The sequence below is a fragment of the Gorilla gorilla genome, chromosome 10 (genome assembly GCF_029281585.2).
Source record: "Gorilla gorilla gorilla isolate KB3781 chromosome 10, NHGRI_mGorGor1-v2.1_pri, whole genome shotgun sequence".
Classification (NCBI taxonomy): Eukaryota; Metazoa; Chordata; class Mammalia; order Primates; family Hominidae; genus Gorilla; species Gorilla gorilla.
In genome coordinates, this window is record NC_073234.2 from 18,259,207 (window position 1) to 18,286,805 (window position 27,599).

Sequence of the window (27,599 nt, forward strand, 5' to 3'; positions counted from 1 at the left end):
TCATCTCTGTCAGTGTCAGCTGAATGAAGGCCAATGGAAGACAAGACAGGCAGCTTCCTCTGGGGTGCCCCTCCTCGCAAAAGTGACTCCAGCCCCTGGCTCACAAGCTCCGGCATCCAGCAAGGACACCCCCTTCAGTTCTCCACCCACCACAGGAGCTTGTCACTCTCTGGGGTGGTCTGCTGGAAAAGAAAGCAGAGATGGAAGGCAAAGACAGTGGTTCCGGAGCCGCCATCTGTGCCGTGCTCGGCAGGACTTAGCAGCATGGCCACCCAGGTCAGGGAAATTCTGGCTCAAGTGTGCTCAGACAGTTCAGTGCAGAACTCAGGGCCAGTGAGAGGTGCTGGGCCCTGAGACTACCTCAGGCCAAAGTTCTGAAATTCAACCCTCCCAGGCTGATTGGAGGATGGGGTCCTTGTCTGGGGGTTTGTTTTGTTTCATTGGTTTTTTGTAGTGCCGATGAACACTTCCACAGACCTAGTGTTCTACAGAACACAGTTCTGTAAATCTGTAGGGCGTCACCATGATTCGGGGAGGTGAAACTGACATTTAGTGTTTAGCGGGTGGGACTGAGGATACTGAAAGTCCCTCAACATGTGAGAGGGTTCTGCCCAGTGAAGGAGCATCCTTGGGCCCTGTGGAATGTTTGCGAAATACTTATCCAAGGAGCACCCTTCATGGGTGATGTTCAGTGACACTGATAGTGGGGGAGTCTTCAGTGGCTGGCCAGGGGCCGAGGCTCAGCAAGGATAACACTGCCACTAGAAATATGGCCGTATCTTGGATTGTATGACTGCATTTCCTCACTAACCTGGAATATTCACATTGAAGAACTTGAAGAGCAAGCAAGAATTTTATTTCAAAAATCGTACGGAAACCTAGACATTCTCTTGGGCTAGGTCTTCAATCCTTTCTGGACCCAATGCTCTTCTTTTTGGAATAGTCTCCCCACCCACTGTATACTCCATGTCCCTACAGAGCTCCACAGCGCCCCGTGGTGGCCAGTGTCACCCCCTCTCTAAGAACCCACACATAGCCTCAGGCTGGCTGACTCAGCATCTTAGTGACTTTTAGATGAAACCTGTTTATCCAATCTATTGAGAAACTGCAGTGTCTGCCACCGTCCACAGAAATCCCTAGATAGAGGAATGCATTAAAAGGAGTAGAAAAGGGACCGGGAAAGAAGGGCAGCAGCTGCGGATGAAATGCGGCAACTCTTGCCCCAGCCTTCGCCATTGGCACAGAATTCAGAGGCCAAAGCTGTGTGGGCCAAGCTCCCGCATTCCCCTGATTATTATTTATTTGCAGAGTGCCCACGGGGCACCTGGTTCCACACAGTGCTCCTTAGACAGGCAGGCCCCACCCAGCTTTGCCAAGAGGACCTTCCCCCGCCCCCCCACCGCCCCCCGTGGCTCTGCACTCAGGGACTTGCATTTTGTTACAACACCGTGACAGGTTTCTTTCCGGCCTTGTGCTGGAGAGCTTAAAAGTCACTATGAAGGATAAAAAATAATTATATGACTTGCATAAAGCCTTCATGTGGGAAGGGTAGTATTAGCTATTACATTTAATTATTTAATGTAGAAAATTATTCACACGGTGTAAAAAAGCCCGGTGGGAAAGTACACTGTGGTTTCCGTCTCTGGCCCTGCCACGGGGAAGGAAACTGGAACACGCCGGTCTGGTAGGAAGAAGAGGGATTCCCAGACCTACAGGGTGTGTCAGCAATAACCCGACCCACCGAAGCCCGAGGTGCTGCCAGTGCTTCCGGCCCTGCGCTGGGTCAGCCTGCCTTAGGGGCAGGAAGGACCTTCTGTGACACAGGCTGTGGGCAGCACAGGAAGGTAGCCTCTTAGCAAGAACCCCACCAACAACAGCAATAGTAGCAACTGTAGCAATCAGTGAGCACGTTCTCGGTGCCAGACAGGGCAGGTATGAACTTATATCATTCTCACAAAGCCCTGTAAGGGGCCAGGCACAGTGGCTCACACCTGTAATCCCAGCACTTTAGGAGGCCGAGGCCAGAGGGCCGTTTGAGCCCAGGAGTTCAAGACCACCCTGGGCAAGACCCCATCTCTGAAAAAAAAAAAAAAAAAAATTCTATTTTTTAATTAGACAGATATAGTGGCACACACCTGTAGTCCCAGCTCCTTGGGAGGCTGAGACGAGAGGATCTCTTGTGCCCGGGAGATGGAGGCTGCAATGAAATATTATTGCAACACTGCACTTCAGCCCGGATGACAGAGTTAAACCCTGTCTCTAAAAATAAAATAAAATAAAAACCCTACAAGGGCAAGTACTCTGGTTATTCCCACATTGCAGGTAGGGAAGCTGAGGCACAGAGAGGTTAGGTAACCTGCCTGCACAACCCGAGGCTCATTGTGGGAAGTGAAGGCGTTCTATCATTTTATTCACATCTTGTTCAAGAGTGTGGGTGCAGGTTGCCAGCCAGATGCCCTGGCAGAGGAGCACTCGCCCACTAGGCTAGAGAGGGCACAGGGCAGGAGTGACAGGATGGGCTGTGGGAGCTTTCTGAGAGTGCTGAGCAGGAAGGGACCTCTCTGATCGGGGTTTGGAAAGTTCTCTCCATGGCCTTGGTCCTGTGGACTGGACTGGAAGGGGTTCTAGGCAGGCAGGCGGTTTTGAAGGCTGCCACAGATTCAAGCCCTCCCATAGCAAAGGAGAGACTGCTCCTCCTTGTTCCAGCCACACCTGATGCTGCTTGTTTCCTGCCTTCCCTTCTTCAGAGTGCATGGTGCTGTTCATTTGAGCTTAAAGTTGCCTGTGTGCATGGCCATGTGTCTGCCTAGCCTTATCCCTCTCCAAGGAGGCATTGATTCAGCACCCTAGTCCTGGAGGCACCTTTGCAGAAAACTGCTCATTTATTCCAGCATGAGTAGTGTGAAGCAGCTATTGGGATCCCCCAATCTACCCAGGTACAAACTGAGGCAGAAAAAGAGCCTCCTGAGACCCCCAAATGGAGCTTAACCCATAACCCCAAATTTTCATCTGCTCTCAGTGGGGAAGATGGCAGGCTTCAGGAGGGCTGATTCATATTTGTATGCCCAAGCCTTGCATAGTTACAGGCCTCTAGTAAGTGCTTATTATGTGTTGATGAGATAAATACATGAATGAGTAAATAAATGGACGAAGGCCTTCAAAAATGTCCTGGGGAGGAAAAGCCTTAATTCCAAAGAAAAATGGGAGCAGAAAGTGTCCAGTTAAAAGTGTGCATTCTAAGGAGCGTGTGTTCCTCCTGCAACTGGAAGAGCAGCCCCCCTCACCTCCACCCGCCTGGGGTCCTCTCATGAGGCAAGCACCCAGCCCCCTGCCCACTCCTGCCCTTTGTCCAAGCAGTCCTCAAGCTAGCTGTGCAGCGTGTGTCTTGGGGTGCTTCTGAATTAACACATCACAGGATGGGAGCTGACAGAGGAGGGCAGAAATCCCCACCTCCTCCCAGGCTGCTGGCAGCTGTGTGCTCCAGTTATGCCTTCTCCATTAGGCGCCACTAATTTCCATGATTACTGTTATGTCTAAATGGCATCCTGGTGTAATACAATTTATATTATCTCTGCTTGGTGTCAGTTACCATTGTTTTCATGATATTCAATGGGATCAACTCTGCACAGACACATAGACACGCACTGAGACTTCACCGCCGCCACCGCCACCGCCACCGCCAGCTGCCAGTGGGACCCAGCTCCTCTCCCCGGTTCATTCGGCTCTCATCATTTCTGGGACCCAGAAAAGATCAGTGTTTCCAGGAGCTGGGCACGGCTCCCTCCCCCACAGCCACCTCTGCCCAGCGCCCTGCCTGGCGCACCTGTGCTCTTTCCAGTGCTTGCTCACTCAAGCAGGACCTCTGCTCTCTTGCAGGGACCCCCTTCCCTAGGTCCGGTGAAGCCGTCTGTTGCCCCTCCCTCCCTCAGCGCCGCCCCACCTTGGCAGCCTCCAGCTGCTTGCTGACTGATGTTCCTAACCCTGTCTGCAAGGGCCTTTCAGAGGACCCTTTGTCCTTTTCCGCTCTCCGTCTCAATCTCAGCAGCCCCACTTCTAATCCAGCCCAGAAGTCCTGCAGCCCCTCCAGCCAGCACGCTCCATGACCCATGTGTGTCCTAGGAGGGGAAACCAGGTGTTCGGAGTCGGCTTCCCCACAGGGCCGGGGAACTCAGGAGCTGGCTGCCTCCCCTGTGTTTCTTGGGGCAGATAAGGAAGGCAGGCAGGAAGGAACAGAGAAGAGAAAGAAATGAGTCATGGCAGTGACAGCACCTCTGCCCTCCAAATGCCTAAGACTGACAGCACCACCCCAGGCAAGGAGTGAAAGGTGTGCGGACTTCGTCGTGGACACCTTCTTGCCGCCAGCCTGATTGAAAGCTGGTGCTGCCTCTGAGGAGATGGCAGGGCGGCCTCTGCTCTGAGCAGAGAAGGAGCGAAGGACTCGGAATTGATGGGCAAAGGCGTGCACCCGTCACCCCTTCCACAGCAGTCCCCTCGCAGCTCTCCTGTAACAGACAGAAAATGGGCCCCTGCCGCCGCCCCTCTCGATAAAAGAAGAGTGGCTTCTAAGAACCTAGCAGTTAACTGTCTACATGAACTCGAGTCTTACAAAATGCAGCCGTGACAACCTGCACCCTGTCACCAATCCCAAACGGCGTCAGCCAGATTTCATTCAGGAGAGTTTGAATACTAGCGACCTGGAGGATGGGCAGAAAATGCCTGAGAGACAGACTAAAGGAGAACTCAAGATTCCAGAACCTTCAGCTTCCTCCTTCCTCCTTTCACACACCTAGGCTTTGTTTCCCTGCTGTTCAGTCCCACACCCAAAATAGAACCTGTGACTCCTATGTCACTAGGCAGAGCAACGCTGGTAAATAATGACAGTGGCTGACCGGGCGCAGTGGCTCACACCTGTAATCCTAACACTTTGGAGGGCGGAGACAGGAGGGTCACTTGAGACCAGGAGTTCCAGACCAGCCTGGGCAACATAGCAAGACCTCATCTCTACAAAAAAAAATTAAACAATTAGAGGGGCGTAGTACTTGGGAGGCTGAGGAGCTTGAGACCACAGTGAGCTATGATCACACCACTGCACTCCAGCTGGGGCAACAGAGAGAGACCCTGTCTTTAAAGTGAACATTTTTTTTAAAGGTAGAAATTCAGAGATTTTGGTCATCATCCTCTGTCTGGAACATTCACACATCCAGAACACCTATTCCTGAGGAGGCCGGATAGAGTCGGTATAAAGAATAGGCATCTCTTGGATTTTTTAAAAATACTTCCCTAGGTATTGGTCCTCACATTAACCCTATGCAAGACATAGGACTGGTGCTTGTATGGATAATGATCAGATTATGATTACCTCCCCTCAGAAAGCCCAATCTCCAGCCAACTAGAATAAAGACAACGGTGATGACGAGATTCTTGAAATTGCACTTGAAGGTGTAATGAGGTGGAAGCCTCTGGACTCTGGTTGCTTTTTGTTTTAAGCGATTGCAAACAGAGGGCTTGGGAAGTGTTCCTCCGGTTGGCAAGAGGCCCATGATTTCTTACATAGGTAGTCATCCCATCCCTTTTCCCACTGGGAGATGGGCATGTCTTGTCTCCAAAAAGCAGAGGACCCGGGAGGTAGGCATTTTACAGCCAGGAAGTACCACTGGACCGTGGCCCCACAGTTAAGACACAGTATCTGGGACCAGAAGAAAGCAATAAAAGGTCAGGACACATGTGCCTTGTGGATGGGAGCGGAAGAAATGGCAAGTTCTGAGTGTTTTGGATACATGGTCTCCTTTCACCCTCACCTCAACTCTGTGCTTTATCCCATGTTCTAGGTGTGGAAACAGTGGTATAGGGAAGTTAAGTTATTTGTTCAAGGCTACCCAGCTAGTCAGTGGCAGAGGTAGTGTCTGAACCCAGATCTGCCTCCGGAGATCAAGCTTTTCACCACTATGCTGCCTCTTTCAACTTGGTATATCTCCAACGATGGAGCCAAATCAGGGCATGGACAACCAAAATGGAAGAAAATCCACAATTCTCGTGCATGTGAAATGCATCCTATGATGCTTTTGCAGCAGTTGTTCCTTCCCAGCAATGATTTTCTGATGTCAATAACAATTTGGTGACCATTTTCTCAGCCCACCCCTATCAGTGAGTGGAGGTGCTGTGGCACTCAGGCCTAGGTACTGGGACCTGCCCTGAGATGGCCGGAGGAGAGGCCCATCTTATGAACACATCTCCAGAGTGGGGAGTTGGAAGGGGGAAATCCACTCAGCCTGTGGGACTGGGGGATGGCGAGGGCAAGGCTTCCAGCTGCAAAAACGCTTTCCCTTCCGGGCAGCCTGCCCTGCGTGGCTCTGAGGAGCTGGACAGTAGAGGTTTGGTTTGCCACTTCAAAGAGAGCCAGGAAAACCCTTTCTCCAACCCCTTACTTCTCAACCATTTGGGACACAGTCACCAGAGAAATAAGGGGCAACAGGTATAACCAGACTCCAGGTCAGACTGATTTCATAAGACGTGTATGATTTTTTTCCCACCCTCCCTTCTCCATTACACCCTTAAAACCCCTATTACTAATGGTTTCCAGCAACCGAGGGGGCGGGCAAAAACAGAGAGAAGAGAGATGAGACAGCATCAAGCCCTTCCACTCCAGAGAGTGTTGGGAAAAGTATTCCTCCTAGGACCCAACCACCTGGGGACTTGGGGACCAGCAGGAAGGACCTGGGCCTTGTTTCTGGGCAGGGTGTGGTCCAAGTGGGAGGAAGGGGCCGTTGAAATAGCAGGAGGAGGGGACAAAGGGGCAATGGGGATGGAGGCCTGAAAGCTGGCCCTGAAATTGTCTTCATGGTCCAGCTGGAGGACTGAGGGGCTCTGGGCACCAAAGGCAGGACGGTGGGAGGATGTGTCAGGGTGAAGAGCTGCCTCTTAAAGGGACCCTGTTTGTGCCCAGACATGTACCCTCACCCACTGCATTCCAGCTCTGTGGAAATCCCCCAGGGCTGGGTGCACAGGAGCTCTCAGCGACAAGGAACCTGGTTGGTTTCTGCAGCTCCCAGATAGTGTGCCACCAAACAGATGTCAGTCTAAAGCCTGGAGTAGTACAGCCTGCTGAGGACAAGTGTGAGGCACAAGGCCTTAACTCCAACAGAGCCCAGCCAATGCCAATCCAGTGAGAGCCAGCGTGGAGCCATGGGAGGAGGGGGCTCCCATGGTCAAGAAAGAGGGGGCTGTGCCTTCTGTCTGCACATATACAAAGAAATCTGGGAGAAAGGGTGACCAGGGGTGCACAGCCAGGCGGTTAACAGGGTTCCTTTAGGTCTCAGCCCTTCACCCTGGTGTGCCCGCTGATTAACTGTGTGTGTTTCTCTGGTTTTCAACACCAAACCTTTGCTCTGTTCTGTCCATTTCTTCCTTTTCCTTTCTCCATCTTAGAGGTGTTGCAGACCAAGGCCAACTTACCCATTTTGTTTCAGGTCTCTCTGGTGGATGAAGATTCCAACTCATCCTCCTTTCTTGAGCACTGACACTCACACCTTCCTCTCTCTCCTCCTGCTCCCACACCCAAATAATGTTTTCTTGCACATTTTCTAGGCTGATGCAGAGAATTCCTGGATTCTGCTCTTGTTCTTGTTTCTCTCCCTTCTCTTCCTTGACTTCCCTGCCCTTCCCTTCTGAAATAGCTCTACCCCACAAAGACAGTATTCATATGGAGAGGGTCACCCAGTGTTTTCCAAAATCTAATTTTAAGTCTTATGCATAGTTGTAGTTCATCTGGGGTCTTCACTTCTTATTTCCCTCTCCCCAAAATCACTATTCTCCTTTTGCCCTGTGAATGATATCTGAGAACCTGAGAGCAAATTGGTTATTTCCTGCTCATAGCATGTGACTTAAATGGGAGAAAGAAGTCTCTCTGCCTCATAGGCTCCACTATATTCAGAAAAATACCCTGGGAAGCCAACAAGAAAGCCCTGATTTGAAGCTGACCCTCACCTCACCCACGCCCTGGTCAGCTAATCTCTGCTTCGCCCATCCTGGCTGTCCAGTCTCCGTGGTGGCGTTTCTGTTTTCTTTCGGCAGAAATGCCTGGGAACCGAAAGGCCCCTTTCCCTGTGACCTGACCTCCCACGCTAAGAATAACAGCCCCAGGACAGCATGTCTTTCGGTCCCTCTGGAAAGAGGGCATGGCTGGGAAGTGGGAAGTTAAGGGAGCTGGATAGAGCTGGGAGGAAAGGGAAGAACACAGATTCTTGGCTTTGTGAGTAAAAAATGAAGAGGAAAAGTTGGCAGCCTTCAAGTGAGCTGGGGAGAGATCTGGGAACCTCTCGGAGGACGCTTCATGCTTTCATACCCCACTCCGACCTCAGAATTCCACCTCCTGGAAGCCCAGAGGGCAGGCAAATACTGGTCCCACTGAAAAAATGTGGCCAGCCCTGTCTTGTCCCCTTTGCAGACCATTTCTAAACTAAAGGCGGGAATGTTTTTTCTTAAAGAAGACAAATCTCTGTAGTGCTCGGTCCTTCCCCCTCCACCCATGGGGAATATGACCGCCTGTAGCTGGGGGTGTATGGGGAATATGACCACCTGTAGCTGGGGGTGTATGCCCCCATTCGGTCACAGAACATTGCTGTGCAGGCCCCTACACCTCCTACACCCAAGAAATCCATGTGCTAAAGAGTCCACTCATCCAGGACACCTGGGGTCCTATAGGGCCTCTGGGACAGCCCATTCCTTGGTTGACCTGTTGTCCAAGTACATGAAAAAGGTCTTTTAAGAACATTCATCCCTTCTCTTCTCCAAACATGGTGAAAAATAAACAAAATCTATAGCTACAGAATCAAGTGGTAAAGTCAGGACACTGGTCTTCCCCTTCTGTGCCAGAATCTCTCCTTCAGGGCACCACTGTCTTCATCCCCTTCTAGGCAGCCAGCCTCCCCCAACCTACCAGCCTATCCCTAGCAAACCCATCCTCAGGAAACACTTTGATCACCGCGTGCCCTCTGCGTGGCATCTGCATTCAGCAGGACCCTACCTCCAAATGACCATGAAAGAACCTGGGGAGGGGCTTAGAAAGCCTCAGAAAGCCCTGTCAAGAGCCACATAACCCACTCCCGGACTAGGAGCCCAGCCTTGCCTCTGTCTCCTTTCCCTTAGGAAAGTCTTTGCCAGGGTTGGAACTGCCCCGGAAACACTGGGGCACCCAGTGCAGGAACTAGGGTACCCTGATTTGATCTGCAAGAGTTGCACTTATTATGGATCTTGTTTTAACAATTTGGTCCTTCTTTTATTTTTGAGCTTTATATGAGTCACCTCTGAGCCCAGATAACCTGCCACCCTGCGGCCCACACTGATGGCTGTGGTTTTCAAAGCCTTTTTCATTCCCAGCTTCACCCATAGGACCGAGCCCACTACCCTCTGAGGGGTCACACACCTGTGTTCCCTCCCTCCAGACAGGCCCTTCTGCTGGAAGAGGACTGGGGGTGCAGGAGATGCTCAGCGTGGACTGAGAAGAGAGCATAGTAGCCACATCCTGCCGCCTGGCGACTTGCACCGCCGCCCCCCCACACCCACTCCTGCCCCTGGTGGGACGTGGACAGGGCCTCTGTGGAGAAGGGGTAGGGTGGGTGGATCTGTAGGATGGGGGCCACGTGACCGAGGGAATGCGGGCAGTAGGGTTAGAGTGTCACCTCCCTGCTGCTCCTTCCTTGCTGGTGCTCCTGGGCTCTTGGCCATGGTGAGGGCGTCCGGAACTCCAGAGGCAACACGGAGGTGCCTGGACGATGATTCTGATGGTGGTGTTGCTCTGTTCTTGTCTGTCTAATATTCCTTTTTAATCCCCATCCTGCCTGCCCTCCCTTATGTAGGGTTACTTTAGTGATCCCTGGAATGTTTTTGACTTCCTCATCGTAATTGGCAGCATAATTGACGTCATTCTCAGTGAGACTAATGTGAGTATTACTCTGCCCTCCCCAGGAAACCTCCTCATTCCTCCTCCTCTGCCTCGTCTATTTCTCTCTCTCTCACTCTCTGTTTACCTTCTTTTATTTTTTTTTAATTTCCTGTTTTTACCCGCCTCCAGTCATGCCTTTTATTGAACCTGCCGTCGTCCTGTGGGGGAAAAAAAGTGGGAGCTTCTCCTCCTTTTTTTCCATTTACCTCAGCTCTGCCCGGCGCTGCTGGGCTGGGGCGTGGAGCTGAGCAGAGGGAGTGGCGGTGCAGGGGACACACCGCCCGGCTCCCCGGGGCGGCCACAGCCCCACGCCACCTTTGAACTAACCCAGCTTTTGTCAGGCCTCTGCACCCTGCGAAAACCAGGTTATCCAGGTTTGAGCTGCCAGAACTGTAGAGTGGTAAGAGAGTGTTTAATATGCCCACGTAACCTCTTTCTTTTCTCATTTTTTTTCTCTTCTCTCCCTTTTTCCATACCTTTTTTTTTTTTTTTTCATTTTTCCTCTTCCCTTTTGTTTTGTTTTGTCCTTTGTTGTTGGTTCTTCTTCTCTCTCTCCCCGGCTGCTCTGCCCCATGCAGCACTATTTCTGTGATGCATGGAATACATTTGACGCCTTGATTGTTGTGGGTAGCATTGTTGATATAGCAATCACCGAGGTAAACGTAAGTACATGGCGTCTGTCCCTAACCGTCCGTGCCTGCTCTAACACTCATTTGCCTTTCCCCGGTTTGTTTCCTTCATTTTATTTTCTCTCCCCACCTTCTTATTTTTATTTCTTTTTTTGTTTGTTTGTTTGAATTGGTTTGAAGGTTTTATTTTCCTTGTTGCTTTATTTCGAAATCTTTTTTTTTTTTTTTTAACTTTGGAACGCATTAGGCCTTCCCCTTTTCTGTTAAGTTCTGATTGCTGCATCTTTTCTCTCTCCCGTACAATCAGCCTGGCATGACTCACACTGTATCGGAGGAAGCAGCTCTGGGAGCTGTGGAGTGAGAACATGAGGGGATGTTTGCCACTCTGGGCAGCTGCTGGGGCAGGGACCCAAACCTCTTCTGACCTCCACCTTCTCCTCCAGCCACTGCCTTCCCTACTCTCTCCTTTCCATCCCCACAGCATCTCAGAAGGGAGCTCTCTCAAAGTGGAACACCCTGAGATAAGGCTAAGACTCAGCCTACACCGTCAGCCATAGCCCACCCTCGCCCAAGGACCACCCATGATCTTGGGTTGAATGTTTTCATTTAACCTCAGCAGCCCATGCAGGCATCCAGGTCCCTGCAGGCTCATTTGGGAGAGGAATGAGAAGGGGAGGATCAGTCATGTCTGAACTCTTCTCTAGAGGTGGTAGGTGACGTACTGAGAGCTGCTCTGGGTGGACCTTTCCTCCTAGTTGCTGTGGAAGCAGGCCCCATGTGAGCGCCTCACTCCCACATGCACCTGCCACCCCTGCCCTCGACCCCTGACCTCTCACACCCCTGCCCCTGGCTCCCTAGCCTCAGACAGCACCCCAGCCTCTGCAAGGCCTCCTGCCACCTCCTTCTCCCAAGAGGGGCCTCCTCCTATACAGTTCCTACCAGTTCCTGCACATGTCTTTTCTGTTACCTGGCATGTTTAAATCTCTCTTTATCTATAGGCAAGCCTTCTTGCGGTCTTTAACATGTGTTGTTTAATTTTTTCGTCATTATTTTTCCTTAATTAAGAGACTTGGTAATGTTTGCGTAGACTTTTGATGCACTGAACTATTGAATAACAGCACAGAGCAGATGCTTTAGAGTTTTGATCTAAGATGTTTGGAACTACCCAGCCCACCACCCCCAGCTCCTCCACGCACCCTTACTCCCCTCTCCACTCCATCTTTTGCTCTCAGTCAGTTACACTGCCGTGTTATCTTGCCTGCCAGATTCTTCCAGATTAGAGACCCCTGTCTGCTCCTCTTTTAGCAGATGGACTATGGAAAGCGGTTGTTACACTTGTCGTATGTCCCCCGCTGTAGTCTGGTGCCCCAACCCTGCTCACCGTATAGCTCCAGAGACCATGGCCCCTCTGTCTCCCTGTGTCTCTGAGAACTGTCTTTGTCCGGTGTGTGTGTATGTGTATGTGTGTACATGTGAGTGCATGTCTGTGTGTGTGTGAGCATGTGTGCATGTGTGTGAGTGTGTATGTGTGTGTGTGTGCACGCATGTGTGTATGTGTGTGAGTGTATGTGTGTATGTGCACTCTCTCTTAACTTCTCCCAGTAAATCCTCAGATCATTTTTTTAAAATTAGTCTTCCTACTCATGCTCTGAGACTCCTCTCCCCTTTCTGAATGGACCCCAGTTTTGCAGCTGGATGAGCCCCAAGTTGCTGTTCCCACTCATGCACATAAAGGCCAGAGCTTCTGTGCCCAGAGCTTGTGCCATGCAGTGCTCAGCCGTGGGAGACACTGCAGGGAGAGAAACAGGAAAGACAGGGCAGCAGTGGGCTCTGCCCTCAGGAGGTTTCCTTTCCAGACAGCAGTGCAGAGCCACATTAAAATCTATGCAGAGGGGCCGAGAGCCCCAGAGCAGGAAAACGCAGAAAGGTGACAGCAAGCTGCCCCCCTGTGCAGTGGCCCACTGCAGCTCTGGGGGTCCTATGGGTTCTTCCTACAGTCGCCAAGGCCCCATCACTCAGTCTGCAATTTTCTCCCAAACTATTCATGTCTTTAAAGAAAAAGAAAAAACAACAAAAAAGCATTTTCTAGGATATAAAATTTATACAGAAAAGGGGGCTCTGTTGGGGATAGGGAGGGGGCCTGAACCCGTCCAGCAGCTCCTGACATTGGAATAGTGGTTTTCTATTTACAAGTCACTTTGCATTTATCTGACAACTCTAAACTACCCTTTAAATTTGACAGGTAAGAATTCTCATCCCCAATTTGCTGATGCTAAAGGTGATGATGGAGAGATTAAGTACCTTTCCAGTGCCTCAGAGTCAGCCTAGCCCTCCTGGGGCCAGCTCACTTCCTGCTAGGCCAGAATTCCTGGTTTCTGTACTCCACAGTGCCTTTTGGTAAACAGAAACCTCACCTGTCCCTCCTGGTGTACTGCCACTAGCCACGACTTACTCAGAACTTACGTTCTGTAATTGATATCTTAAATAAGCACAGGGTTTTTTCCACTTTCTAAATAAGCAATAATCAGCCACCCTGAGAGTTCCGCTGCCCCTGTGTCCTCCCACACTGAGATGCTCCGGGCTGAGGCATTTGTGGCTTTGAAGTCCCACTGAAGGATTGTCGGGGGACAGGGTGGCAACTGTGCATGTGACTGACAGCAAGAGGAGGTGTCCTGAGACCCAACACCTATTTCAGAGCCACTTTCTCCCTCTCCCACACAACTGATGGCTTCTGAACCAAAAGAACAAACATAACATCCCCCAAGGCAGGAAGGCGGTTTGGGAGAGGAGAAAGCTGGACTTGAAGTCAGAAAACTGGCAGATTGTTGAGTCTTGCTGCTGCTTCCTGTCAAAGCGTTACCAACATGCCCAGAGACTCTGTTTTTTCATCTGTCAGAGGAATGTGGTATTTACAGCAGTGTGTTTTGAAGCTCAAATAAGAGCATCTATTTAAAAACTCTATATAAACTGGTAAAGCACTGTGGAATGGGAGGAACTGTGGCACCCAGGCAAATGACATTCCTTCCAAAGTTACTGCTGGTGTCACTCGGAGGGCCTAGTCTCCAACCAAGACCTTTTGGTTAGTCTAATTATAACTTACAACCCACAGTCGAGAGCCCTGTTTCCCAGATATGCTTAGACCCATAGAGATGGCCAACAGGTACAACCAGATCAAAGCCAGCACACACACGCTTACCACGGCCCATAACTCTGGGCCTTGAGGGGCCTGCTCTGAAAGCACAGTCCGGCTTGACCCTGGGCTCACATCGCAGCCAGTGTGAGGGACAGCAGCTTAATTGAGCAAGGTCGCTCCCTCCCACTAGATTCTGCCTCCAGGGCATTAGCAGCTTATGGGCGGCCCCAGCATTTTCTTCCAATCCCATGGGGTCCTTCAGAAAATCCTGCATCCCTGGACCCTGCTCCGGGCCTTCCCAGGTATTTTTAGTCATCCTCGCATCACATTCCCGGGGATATGGTCTATTTGGAAAGAGTCTACATTGTTAGCCTCAGTGTGATCCATGAGGGCGTTTCACCTGTAACCTGCCATCTTTAACTCCTAAACCCCTCCCCAGATGCCTTATCCACCCTAACTTTCCTCCAAATATTCCCCACATTTAAACTCGTCTCACCTTTTCTCTTTCCCGGGCTATGGGGCCCTCCCTCTCAGGAACCATCATTCATTCATTCCACAGCATTTAGAGTCTCACTTCCTATACGTCAGGCACCGTTTGAGGCACCTGGGATCCATCAGCTGGCAAACCAAAAGCCCCTGCCTTCACAGATTTGCATTGTAGAAGGGAATAATCAGACAATTCACAATGCAATGAGGACAGAAAATAAGGAACTCATACGGTGTGTTAGAAGATGATAGACGTTTTAGGGAAAAAAGTAGTGCCAGATAAGGGGGCTCCAAGGTGCTGGGGAGCAGTGATGGCAGGCATTGGTTTAAATAAGATGGGCTTCCTTAAGGAGGTGACAGTTGAACAAAGCAAAGGCATGAAGGAATTGAGGATTCTCCATGTGGAGATCGGGAGAAGAGGTAGCAGGGCAGGAGGAGCCAACCTGGCTGGTGCGGACTGAGCTGGGAAAGGAGAGGCGAGGGTAGCAGAGGGGTAACTAACAGGTTCCACTTTTGGGCTTTTACTCTGAGCAAGAAGGGGACATACTGGTGGCTTTGAGCAGAGGTGTCACGTGACCCGACTGGTTTTTAAAGAGACCACTCTGGCTGGCTGTAGGAGTCAAGGGTGGAATCTGGAAGATCATTTAGAAGGCAAATGCAGTCATCCAGGTGGAAGACGCATAGCGTGGAGCGAAGTTGTGGCAGTAGAAGCGATGGAAAATGGCCAGCCTGTCACTCTGTTTTGCAAGCAAAATTAACAGTGTTTCCTGACAGACTGCATGGGGGCAGGAGGAGAATTGCCCAGGAGGACTGGGAAGTTTGGCCTAAATCAGAGGAGGATGGAGCAGGTAGGCAAGGAGGCGGGCTGGAGGCGGGGCCTGTGTGAGTTAGGAAATGCCAGAGCACAGTTTTGACGTATCTGTTAGCCCTTGGAGGGGAGATGTCAGGTGGACAGGTGGACACACGGGTCAGAGGCCTGGGGATGGAGTCGTTCACAACAAGATGGTACCCAAAGCCCCGGCACTAGAGAAGAAGAAGCGACAAGAGGCAGAGGAGCGGAGAGGCCTGGGCCAGGGCCTCTGGCGCGAGGAGATCGGGGCCCGCAAACTTCTGTTCACCTGGGAGATGCCGCTGAACAACCGCCAGGTGTCACAAGAGGACCATCTTCAGGCCCCCTCGTGCGGTCATGCTGAATTCAGCCTCAGTATCTGAGCCATGGGCCCCGGCCCTTCTCCTGCCAATGCATCACCTGGGTCTAACCCCGAGCTTTTCTTCCTCTGTGAGCCAGGAAGGTAAGAGTGCGATGTCCTGCTGCTCTAGGGAAGCCTCTTGCTCTTCCTCAGTGCTTGGGTCTGAAATCATATTTTCCTGTGATTGTTCATGAAAGTTACTACAGCACCAGAAACTGCTCCCTAAACATCCCAAACTGGAATTAATTTGACTGCTTGGGCCAACAGCCTTTCCCGACACACTTCTTTTTCATTTTGTATTTTAAAATATACTGAACAATAGAAAGTGCTGGGCAGCCTGAATTCCTGCATTATGGACATAGAGAAACATTCCCAAGTTGTCAATGAAGAAGCCTTGGTTATGCTTCCAGCTCTGGTGACTTAGAGCAATGAACTCCATTCTCTGGGCCTCAATTTCCTTGAATGCAAAAGTGAGGAGTGAGAGATTTAGGATGGTCTCTTGCAACTCTAGCCTGCAGTGATTCTGACCTGGGCATTTTCTGACAGCTGGAGGTGGGTGCTTCATTGCCCCCATTGCCTTGCTGGGTTCTGAGGTGGTGTTTCCTGTCATCAGGCGCCCATGGTGTCATGGGGATGCTTCCTCCAGGGAATCATCTGCATAGAGATAATCCCTGAAGCCACAGTGCTGAAGGGCAGCAAGGGAGGACAGGCTCCCTTGGCTTTGGTGGAGCTCACCTGGAGATTCTCCAGAGAAAAGGAGCAGGAGAAAGACCTTCGGGGAGCAGAGCAGGCACAGGGAGGGGAAAGAACACTGGCCCTGGAGCTTCTGGGCACAGCTCGCAGGAGGAATTGCTGGAGGCTTTGCACGATGCACAGGAGTGTCCAGAGCAGGGAAATAAAGCTAAGCGAAGGTGGCACTGGCTGTGAACATGAGAAGAGGACCGACATGAGGATGACCTGATGAGCACGGATCAGGCATCATGCTGAGGACACCATACGCATGATCGGATGAAACCCGTGTGCTTACTCTCCACATGAGGAAATCAAGGTTCAGACAGGACGAACATCTGCCCAAGGCCACACGGTGAATGGGAGGCAAATCTTGGATTCAAACTCATTTCTGTCCAAGAATTGGCTCTTGCATTTCACAGTGCCCGCTGGCTAAATCCCTGGGCCAGGCTGGCCTGGGCATCACTGAAGGGCAGGGCCCAGTGGCTCCTGCACTCCTCATTCAGTGCCTTCTGGCAATGGGACTTGGGGCGGAGCTGCCAGACTTGACTTCTCTGTGTCGGTTGATGCTGCGGATGCTGGATCCACAAAGCCTGGGATCCCCCTGGGATGCTCAGACAGAATGCAGGCTACACACCCGGATCCGTGTCTCTGGTTACAGGGACCAGAAGGCAAAGGCCAGGAGGCGCAGAGCAGCACCACTCCCTTTGCCCGGTTGGCATCTGCATCTGCAGCTGAAGAAAGAGACTGGGAGGAGGGGGGCCAGAAGGAGCAAGCAGTGACAAGGCAGGGCAGGGAGTGTCCAGGGATCAGCATGTCGGGATACTGGTCCCAAGTCTTCCCCACCTTCAGGCCCTGAAAGCCTTTCTACCTTAGCATCTTTCCACCATAGGCCCACGGGCACAACTTCCTATAACTGTCACTCACTACTCCCCACAACAATCACAAGCAAGCCAGGCTCCTCTCTGGCTCTGGGTCCTGGAAGGATGGAGGAAAAGCAGTCAGTCCTGAGTCAGAGAGAGAGCTACTCTGCACGTCCACCCCCTCAGGGGTGAGTCAGCTCAGCCTGCACGACTCCAGCCCTCTCTCTCGGCCTGCAACCCACAGTGCTTGCATTGGACAGTGGGCCTGGCTGTCTCTGTCTGCCTTTGTGGCTGTAACCACGCCTCCTGCCCCCTGCCATGGCAGAGAAGGGGCCAGAATGGGCACAAGAAAGGCAAGGCTGAGTGCCCCCCGCCGCCCATAGTTGTGATGAGGAAGGAGGGTAGAGAGATGTGGTCAGAGAGCAGATTTGTCCAAGGACATTAGGGTGTACACACCTTAGAGACCACCTAGCCCAAACCCTTATTTGTTTATTCCTCAAAGGTACCTTGAGCACCCGCTGTGTGATGTTGCTTAAGGATATACACATTTTCTAGATGAGGACACAAAAGGCCAGAGGCAGGAAACAGCTTGCTCATTTTCACAGGTTTTTCACAGCAAGCTGACCGGAACTCCCAGTCAGTAGGGGGCTCCAGTGGGTGCTGTTGCCAACCATTGTCTAGATGACATTGGTGGGTGTGGCCTGAGCTGGTTCTAGGACACATAGATTAAATCAAGTTCCGTGGTCTCAGGACAGCTGGGTGGGGCAGAGCTTATCCTTGACATCTCCCTCCAGCCCCCCTTCTCATTGCTGGAGCCTCCTGTTGCCCTCGAAGTCCCTTCCAGCTTCTTCCCACTTTCAGCAACAGCCCCCACCCCCAACAAACCTAATGCTACCAACATGCCTTGTTTCAAAATGAAGTGATTCCAGCACAGTCATTCATGCTGGGTGGTAGCGACTCAGTGAGCTGCCCTTCTAATAAATCATTGTACCTTGAAGAGAAGGCCATGCTCAACCTGCAGGTGGAATGTTTATTGTATCTCAGGTGAGCCTTTAGCAACGTGACCCCTGAGTGGGGAGATTACTTTTGTGAGGTCCCTCCCTATCCCCCCACAAAGGCTGTTTTCTACTCTGCTTAAGAGTATGGCTGGCCCTTGAGAGAGTTAGCAGAGCCACCCTCATTCCTAGAAGTGGGATGAAGCATCTGACCATCAGCAGTCCCCTGGGAGGAGGCCGAATGCCCCGGATCTCAAGGTCTAGGGTGAGGTTGTTGTGTGAACTGGTGTGATGTGGGGTTGAGGGGGTGGGGACAGAGAGACGGGCCTGAGAAGTGGCCTGGTGCAGCGAGTCTTCTCAAAAGCTTTTGCCTTGAGAAGTACCCTGCAGGTTTGACCCGAAAGGTCATGGGAACCTGTTTTTTTATAGGCATCCAGTTTGGGTTGTTAATTCAGCTGTGTGAGATTGCCGAGGTCCTGATGCGGCTCTGACCCGTCCAGGCTCCCCTTGCCCTCTGCCTTCTGCCCCAAACTGTGTCACTTTTTGTTTCCCTCAAATGCTCTTTCCTTTCCTGTTCTCATCTTATCAACCCACATACGGCCCTCTATTCCCTTCCCCTCCATGTAAGGGTGGGAGGAAGTTGCCTAGCACACCCTTTGTTGTGGCCAGACAGCTGATTGTACCTGGCCAGTGTCTGACACTTCAGTTCCTACAGGCTTAGCAACCTGCTGCTGGGGTTTTTTCCAGAAAGCTTGTAAAGCAAAGGCACCTAGAAGATACCATGAGCTGGTAGTGAGGAGACATAGGAAGGCTCAAAGATACGTAGGGTGCCTCAAGAAGCATGGCCACTTCTGTTGATGCCCATTTACTCTCATATTTGGTGCTCCCACCCAGGGAATCATCTGTTTGTTTCCTTTTTGAGTCTCTGCCCCGCCCTGCCTCACCCACTCTGTTTCTCTGCCTTTCTTCTCTATCTTGTGACCTCTCCCTCTGGCATAAGGAATTCTTTGATGTAGTTAGTACTACTGGCACCTTGATTTCATTCGTTTATTCTTCATGGGCTTTTTGTTGGTGGAGGTTGGTTGGTTTGTTTGAATGACTAGATGCTGGGCCGTCCCTCCCAGGGGAAGATGAAACTCCCAGGCAATTCTGTGATCAGTCTTGTTTAGTGTGTGTTTCTGGCAGGTAATAACACCTTGGGAGCCATCAGGTTGCACATGATAACAGTGAGACCCTGAGGCTTCAGCCACTTCCAGCCAGCAAACTGGTCACTGCAGCCAGTAGCACAGGGCATAGCTCTCAGCCATCCACAGCTTCACACACAAAGCAGGAAGAGCAAAAGAGGGCCAGGAGCTGCAGCCCCATGCTGGGAGCCCGGCTGCCAGTCCCCTTGGGGCCAAAGATCCCTGGAGGGGAGTTCTGAAGGGGCATTTCAACTCAGTGTCTGTAACTCCAAACACACAAGAAAGGCAAGAAGGGCCCTCTCCTTCTAGCTGGAATTCCACTTTGGAGAAACACAAAAGCCCGTGGGTTTCCGACCTGGGGGTGGTGGCCTGGGACAGAGTCCTTTCCATGGTCCCCGTCCATCTTTAGCTTTATCCTGGTGCGTTCCCTGCCCTTTGTTTGTCTTCTTCTGCTCAGTGCTCCTCCTCCATCACTTCCGTCTCTCCACTCACACCAAACCAAAATGGGAATTCTGCTTAGAATCGCTTCCAACTACGCATACCTCATTCATTTGCTCTTCTGTCTGAAAGCCACTGGCCTCTACCCTCAGCTCCTGTCTATCCCAGCTAACGTTTGTTTAACCTTCGCCTCTCTTAGCAAGGACCTGTTCATTCAGCTTTAGAAGGCTTGCAGCTTAAAACATGCTTGCCTTTGGCCTCCTTAAAATGTCTTGCCCCGCTGCCATCCCCAGTGGCTCCAAGATTCAGCACCTCCCGACTCCTCCTGAGATATGCATTTCTCCTGGTGGGAAGGGGAGATAAAAGGATCGTGAGGATCCCCCCACACACACCCTTAACCTACACCTGCTGGCTCCTGGCCATGAAGTTGGCGTCAGATGTCTCCAGCAGCCCCTGACCCCTGCCATTCCCAGCTCTCTCTCTGCACCAGCCTGACCACCTCCTCCCAACCTAGATCACCTCCAAGGTCTCTCCCTCAAAGCCCCACCCCTTGGTCTTCCTCCACACCATGACACCCCCCAACAGAACCAGCTGTTGTGTCTTGCAGGTCAAATTGAGATTGGAGGTAGTACAAGCGGAGAAGCGGAGCATGGGGAGGGGGTACTGGCTGGATGGAGACCTTCAGGTGGCTTGGAATGAAATTTGTATCAGATCCACCTCCCTAAGTTCTGGACAAGACATTTAAACAAATATAGCAAGGGTTCTGTAACAGGACCACTATTTAGAGACTCACACTCCCATGACATTACTTTTGACATCTGTTTCAGAGGTGCGTGGAATCTTAGTGACACTGAGGTCATAGCGTTGTCTCAATGGCAGCCATTGGAATTGGGCAGTCCTTTTCTGTAGGGCCAAGACCAGCCTTCCCTGGAGGAGATCAGAGGTAATCTGCACCTTTCAAAATCAGCCTGCCAAGGAGAATGCAGCCATGGCTTATGCCCCCTTCACAATGCTCTCTGGCCACCTGACCGCAGGAGAGTATTGTGGAGGACAACTGGATTGGGTATTCCAGCCTAGAGATCTACTGCTCAGCCCCTGAATTTCTATAATTCTTACCCTTGGCTGTGCTTTAAAAAAATAATAATTTTTAAAAAACTTTTTTTCGTATGGTGAAGAGCTATTTTTCAACTACCTTTTAAATCTCCAGAGAGACCATGTAATGTGGCAACCAGGAAACACATCCTGCGGCCTCCCACACCATCCTGGTGGGAAAATCCTCCACCTGGGAGGATCCTGTCTCTGCTGGCCTCTGGCATTCCCTGAGTATCGCCCCTCAGCATCCTAAATGTGGCCTAGACCTGGCACTCCAATGAAAATAAGTGCATAGTGAGTGCCTTCCAGAAACAAAGACTTCATCCACTGAGGTGTTACTTCTCATTTGACCCTGAACTTAATTCAGAAAGACAGCTTTCCAGAGACCTCCCTCTCATTAGCTGCCCTGCACCACTCCCCTCCTCACTGCCAGTTCTGCCAAAACAAGGCAATCTGCATAAGCATATTGAAGGAAGGAAATCGTCTTTCCTTTCTGTTTGCCCTGAGCCTGTTATCTGGAACCACTAACCAGAGCTCGCTCTCTCTGAAAATGCCCGACCTCTGCCTCAGATACGGAATAATAACCTCATTTCATTTATATCAATTACATGAACAAATTAAGTTAATTGCCCCAATATCATGAAATCGTTGAAAATTACCAGATCATTAGAAAACAAGGATGAAAGAATTGGCTGCTCAGAAATTTCTCCACGCCTACCATTAGTGGAGACAGTGCCATATTAAAAATCAGCCAGAATGTTCAGGTTATGTAAGCAGCTCTGTTGGCTGCCCTAAAAGGGGAATGCAGTCTCCAGGCTTGGGGGTGTATGTCTTCAGGGAATCCTATGGCCCCTTTCTTCCCCAAGAAAGACCACAGCTGGAGAAACTACAAACTAACTCAAGGGCACCGGCAGCACATCTGGGAAGGGGTCAGAGATTAATGGCCCAAGTATTGATGGCTACCAACAAATTCTGAATTTACATCCAAAGGTAGAACTGATGCTTTGTAGTTTCTCAAGAGGCCGTACTTGGTATTTAAAGAGAGTGGCAAGCCACAGAAACTAAAAGTGCTGATCCTGGGATACCACAGATGTCCAACTCCAGCAAGTCCAATCTCTCCTTCCATCTCAGCAGGGGATTCATTTGCCAAGGCGAAAGGGTACCAAAGACTCTAAGGATGACGTGGGATCGTGTAGGAAACGCCCAGGGCATCGGTAGACCTCGGGGGCCTTGGGGGCAGGGGCTGTGTCTTAGGCTGCTTCGTATTGTTACCATGTAGAAATCACTCAGGGATTGCTCTCTGATTTCATCGTGAGTGGTTATTCATTTATGAGATCACGGACCTTGTAAACATAGCTCCTCGTGTGGAAACAGGTGTGAGCGGTGGTAGAGGCAACACTGTCCTAGCTACTCAAAAATGCCCTGTGAACAGCATGGCTTAAGGCTCAAGAAAAACTTAATCTTTGAGTCTCTAGATTCTTCCAAAGTTGGTCTCTTTGGAGAGTTGTCATTACCGGGGCAGGAGAATGCCACACAGACATCTCAGAGCGTCCTCATTCTTCCTCTTTCTACTGTCCTCATAGCTGCTCCTGACTTTCTCTTGTCTGCCATTATAGAGACATGCCATAGGAAATGTTAAATCAATACATGTTACTAAAATACAAAATACTATCAAGATTATCTGAACAGATCCAAAGTCAAGTCTTGAAGTGAAATATGACTTAAATAAATGAAGTCTTAAATGGGAGCTATAAAATGCAACAAGAGAAAAGACAGTTAAGACAAATGTTTAAAAATCCCAAATGAAGGATTCTGAATGTTTAAGAAGTAAAACAGGTTTTTTTTGGTTTTGTTTTGTTTTGTTTTGTTTTTTTGATGCCTAGAGGTTGGTTCAATTAGGCCAGGTAAGCCAAGTACCTGGGTGTGTTGTCAGAATTATCTCCATTTTGGTCCTGTTCAGGCTGGGATTGACCCAGAAGACCTTCAAGCATTTGCCCAGGGTTCTTAGAAGTGATGAGCAGCTGTGATGGTTTGCAGGATGGATCCAAGAGGCCAGCAATGGCTCAAGCTTCCTGGGAACTCTGCCCAACACTCAGGAGTTAACATGGTGTAGGTTACCTCCCTCTGGACCTCCCTCCCTCCCTGCCCCACTGAAGCCCGAGAAACACAGAACTCCTTGTCCATGAGCAAGGGTGCTCAAGCACTGGGCCAGGAGCGGGGCAGAAAGGTGCCAGTGGATAGCTAGACCTGACCATCCTGGGCAACTATCACACACCAGAGCAAAAGGGGTTTAGGTGCTTTGCCAAGAAATTTCTTCTGTGCATGCCTGTATGAGAGAGAGAGAGAGAGAGAGAGAGAGAGAGAGAGAGAGAGAGAGAGTGTGTGTGTGTGTGTGTGTGTGTGTGTGTCTGCCTATGTTTGTCTCTCTGTTCAATCTCAGCCTGCTAGCCAAATCCTAGGGACCCCACACCCTGCAATCACAAGGACTGACCTGGCAGGTGGAATCTTCATGAAGCAGAAGCTGAGATCTAGAGATCCAGATTTAGAGTGTTCTGTAAAGCCTAGAGAAGTGTCCCTTTCTTTCTCCTCCCTCACCTCACCCTATATCTCCACCATCCCCTAAAAGGGCATCCTACCAACTAGCTATGAAAAAAAAAAAAAGAATTTGCTGAGAAATCTGTTACCCAAGAAATATTTTCAGGCTGCAAGCAAATGTCTAGTTGTGCACATTTCCATCCTTCAAAAATTCCATAACACATTTTCCTTGTTTGTACCTTAAAAACAGAAATACGAGAGCAACCATCTGAAAGTGGAGAGTAAAAGCCAAGTCCTGACTTTCTAGAAAGAGTTAGCAGCTCAGATGGTCAAGATCAGTCGGGGCTGAGCCCTCTGTGCTGGAGCCCAAAACGTAAGGGCACCTTCCCAGATCCAGGCTCCAGGAACTCGGGGAGAGGGCTGGCCCTGGGATACTCACCAGAGGCCAGTTTCCTCAGCTTCTACCCCCAAATGAGTTCAGCAGTCAGACCCGTGAGAACAGCTTCCTGGGGTGTTAGTGTCCTAAATTGTGTGCAGGGCTTTCAAGTTTAGAAAACAATTCAACAGTCATTATTTCATGCCAACGGCCAGGGCTCGCCACACCTATAGACCAACAGCTAAGCAAGGCCATCTCCTGCCCGAGCCTGAGCTTTGAGAACAAGCCCCATTATGGAGTGGGTTGAGGCCACCTCTGGAGGCTCTCCTCAGTGTTGACTTGAAGTCAGTCTCCCCTAAACCTGAGAGGCCACTGCCCTTGTTTTGTTTAAATATATGTGGGCAAGGATAGGCCCTGGGGTCAGCAAGACCTCTGTCCTTCAGCTGGCCCTGCCCGGGGTAAGCTAAAGTGCGTACAGCCTAAGCCCTCATAGGTTAACAATGGCTAATAAAAAAAATTAAAACAGGCTTGGCACAGTGGCTTACACCGGTAATCCCAGTACTTTGGGAGGCCAAGGCAGGAGGATCGCTTGAGGCCAGCCCACGAGTTTGAGACCAGCCTGGGCAGTATAGTGAGCCCCTATCTCTAAAAAAAATAAAATAAAAAATTTAAATTAGCCAGGCATGGTGGCACATGCCTATAGTCCTAACTACTAGGGAGGCTGACGTGGGAGGATCATTTGAGCCCAGGAGTTCAAGGCTGCAGTGAGCTGTGATTATGCCACTGCACTCCAGCCTGGGCGACAGAGCTGAGACCCTGTCTCTAAAACAAAACCAAACCAAACAAAAAAATTATAAACCTCCATCCACAAAATCCCGAAGACCTCATCTGCTTATCTAATAATATTCTGAATGTGAGTTATTTAAAGGGCATAGGTAGGAGAGCACCTGTGGGTCCTTGATTGACATGAGACCCAGCAACACAGACCCCACACTCACGGGGACGCCCCGGACCTGCCAGGCCTATGCTTTCACGTTTCTTTCACTTGTTTCCTTTTGCCCTCTTCTGCCACTGTGTTGCTCCCGTGTCAGCCAAGACCTAGAATACCGGGCATCTTCATGGGAGACTCATTACAGCTTATCTCTATCTGCCTTTCTTTAAAGCCAGCTGAACATACCCAATGCTCTCCCTCTATGGTAAGACCAACCCTCCCGACCATGCTCCCGGCTTCCGTGTCCCCTCTAACACCCCCACTCTCCCCACCCCGAACTCCAGAGTCCCTGGGAGCCCCGCCTGGCTCTCACTGCATGTGGCCACCGTGTCTGCCGTGTGCCTTGCCTGCCTGTTCCCTTCTCGTGTGAGCTGTGAAGATGCTGTTTGTGCAGTGGTGGTGTTTCACCCCTGAGCTTTCCTTGGGGTGGTAATTCACTGTGATCTTGACTATCTAACAAGCCACTGGGAGAGAATGGGACCCGAGGTCCATTTCCTGTTAAACACCCTGAGGACTCCACCGGCCAAAGCCTCTGACCTTAATCTGATAGGAGAAATTTGCAGGGGGTACCTGAGAGCCATGGTAGGGCTCCAGGGTAAGGAGGGAAGACAGGTGCTGTAGGCAGGAGATGGAAGGGTGGACGATGATTCCTACTAATCAGTGTCTGTGGCTCCTAGCTTCCCTGTGCTTCAGGTGAAAGGCCACCATAAAAGGTTTCAGCTGGGATTTGTTACTGAGCGCGTGATTGAATTTCCAGTCACTCCAACCTTGCTATCCCTTGCATTTTTCTAAATTCCTGAAGTCCGTTAAAATTAGGCTACAGCCACTGTTCCGCAGCAAGCTGGAAGCAGAAAAACAAGCTCCGTTGATTGGACCACTCCTGTTGTAGGAGTCTCTGATTTGCGTTGGTTGAAGTGATAAAAGAGACGCCGCCATTCAGTGTGACCTTGAAGCCTCCTTGGCCCAGCCGCCTCCAAAAGGCTGCCGTTATGCATTCCAAACCGGGCCAAGTATGAGTTTTTAGAAGGACCAGTGGGGTTGATTGGCCAAGCTGCCAAGTCTGCAGGCCGAGGCAAGCTTGGGTGGGTTGATGTGTTCCCCAGTGCAGCCTGGCCCTGCCTGGCCACAAGGCTGCCACAGGAAAGGCTGAGCCCGGGTGCTCTACCCTGCTTCCTGGGGACTCTGCTTCTGGGATCAGCCATCTGGATCTGCCTCCTTTTTGCATTGTTATTTGGTTTATTAGAGCAAATTGGTGCATCCGAATGGCAATGTGTTTATTCTCCTTCTTGAGCAGCATTAGGAAACTGCAGCCACAGGGGAGGGCTCTGAACAGTGGAATGGAATTCACACTGCAAGCTTGGTGTTTGGCGTTTTTTGGGTTTGTTTATTTTGTTTTTTTTAACTGAGCAGATCCAGATGCCCCTGTGGCACCAACTTCTCAAACTCTTGACACTTGCAGCTGAAGTTCTCCACTTAAGCTTGTTCTTTTTTTTCTCCTTTCTCGAACACGGTGGAACTGACAGCTGAGTTATAAAATCCTAAGCCTCCTCTGCATACTCCTCTGGGGAAACACAACCTCCTTTTAAGGAGTGAAAATAGAAGTTCAAGCAGATACACAGGTGATAGAAATACAGAGATTAAGGTCATCAAAGGCTTCAGAACACACAGGCAGGGAACAGCCCAGGGCAGGACAGGGCTGCTGCCTGCAGCTCTTGACCCAGCCCCTCAGGTACCCATGCAGCAGGTCCCGAGACCCACCTGTCTGTCCCCTGCCTTGAGGGGAACGGGAGCCTTAGGAGGAACTGAGGCAGCTCTAATTTTGAAATATAAGAAATATTTTTGCTCTTCTCCTGTTTGGAAGATCTGGAAAGCAGGAGAGGTCTCTGGCTTGCTTCTGGGCAGAGTGGTGGCTGCCTTTGGGTCTCCCTGCTTCCCTCATAATCTCCTGTCCTGCATAGTGAGGGGAGCGGCCTCTGACGCCTCATCAGGGTGGGCCAGAGCAGGCAGTGCAGTTAGAAGGGCTTTAGCGCTGGATATTGCCAGTGGGAGTCTGACCTAGAAATAAAGATAAAAGGCAAGGTAAAGCAAGGAGTGGGTAGGGCCCAGGTGGCCCTAGTAACAACCTGAGCCCTTCCACCTCGTGGGAGGTGTGGACGGGACCAGTAACAGGAAGCCCCGAGGGTCCATTCTCTCCCGGTGCCCGCAGGTCTGGGTGAGCTGCACTAGCTCCGGATTTGGCAGTGGCTTCCTCCTGGGTTCCTGCTCACCAGGCCGATGTGGGCAGAAGGAGGGCCAAGTGGGGAGTCAGCTCATGTTCTCAGGTTTGGAGGCAGAGGACCGCAGGGCAGCCCGTCCTGCCCCCTGAGCCCTGGCCAGGCCTGTGCCCAAGCCCCCAGGCTCCCCCAGGCCCAACAGCAGCAGCCCAAGCACCTCCAGTCACCTTGACCTGCACTCCACCCTTCCTCCCCTTCACCTTCCCTCTCCCCTTCCCCAGGGCCCCTGAGGGAGACCATCTGCAGGAGCGTCACTTGCAAGGGAGGCCTCCCCTCCCTTACGCTGCCCCTCTCCCTTCCAGGGTCTTGTACAGCCTGAAGGGTTGGAGCCTCCGAGAGGCCCCAGGGCAGAGGGGAGTAGGAGGGCAACAGCTTCAGAGCAAGGGCTGCAAACCAGATCCTCTCCAGCACTGAGTAGCACCCCTAATCCCTCCCTTTGGGACAGGGACTGTGGAAAGTAGAAGGAGGTGATACAAGGAAAGTGCTGGAGTCCCAAGCAGCTGGGGCATGAGGTCCTTCAGGGGGCAGCCCACCAGGACCCCCAAATCCACGCATACCTACAGCTGGGAGAGAGGCCAGCCACCAACCCACGTCCTCGGAGAGCGCTGGGCTCCACTTAGGACGCAGAACTATCTGCCCAGACAAACGGGAGACAGGCTAGGACTGCTTCCTCAGCAGTGCAGAGGAGGGGTTCCCAGGGCAGCTGGCTCTGGGCCTAGAAGATTCCAAAGCATATGGTAGTTCC

At 51.1% G+C, this 27,599-nt stretch overlaps 1 protein-coding gene across 42 annotated transcripts in view; it reads left to right on the plus strand.

Annotated features, from left to right (window-relative positions):
* Positions 1-27,599, plus strand: part of CACNA1C (calcium voltage-gated channel subunit alpha1 C) — a 720,825-nt gene that overhangs the window by 648,836 nt on the left and 44,390 nt on the right. For 12 of the 42 annotated variants that reach the window (XM_055357545.2, XM_055357548.2, XM_055357560.2 and 9 more), the window contains exons 30-31: positions 9,855-9,938; positions 24,754-24,786. In XM_055357545.2, the coding sequence (XP_055213520.1) occupies positions 9,855-9,938; positions 24,754-24,786 (117 nt within the window). Of the gene's footprint in view, positions 1-9,854; positions 9,939-10,518; positions 10,603-24,753; positions 24,787-27,599 lie in introns of all 42 variants that reach the window. The other 30 variants (XM_055357546.2, XM_055357547.2, XM_055357558.2 and 27 more) reach the window with 5 other exon arrangements.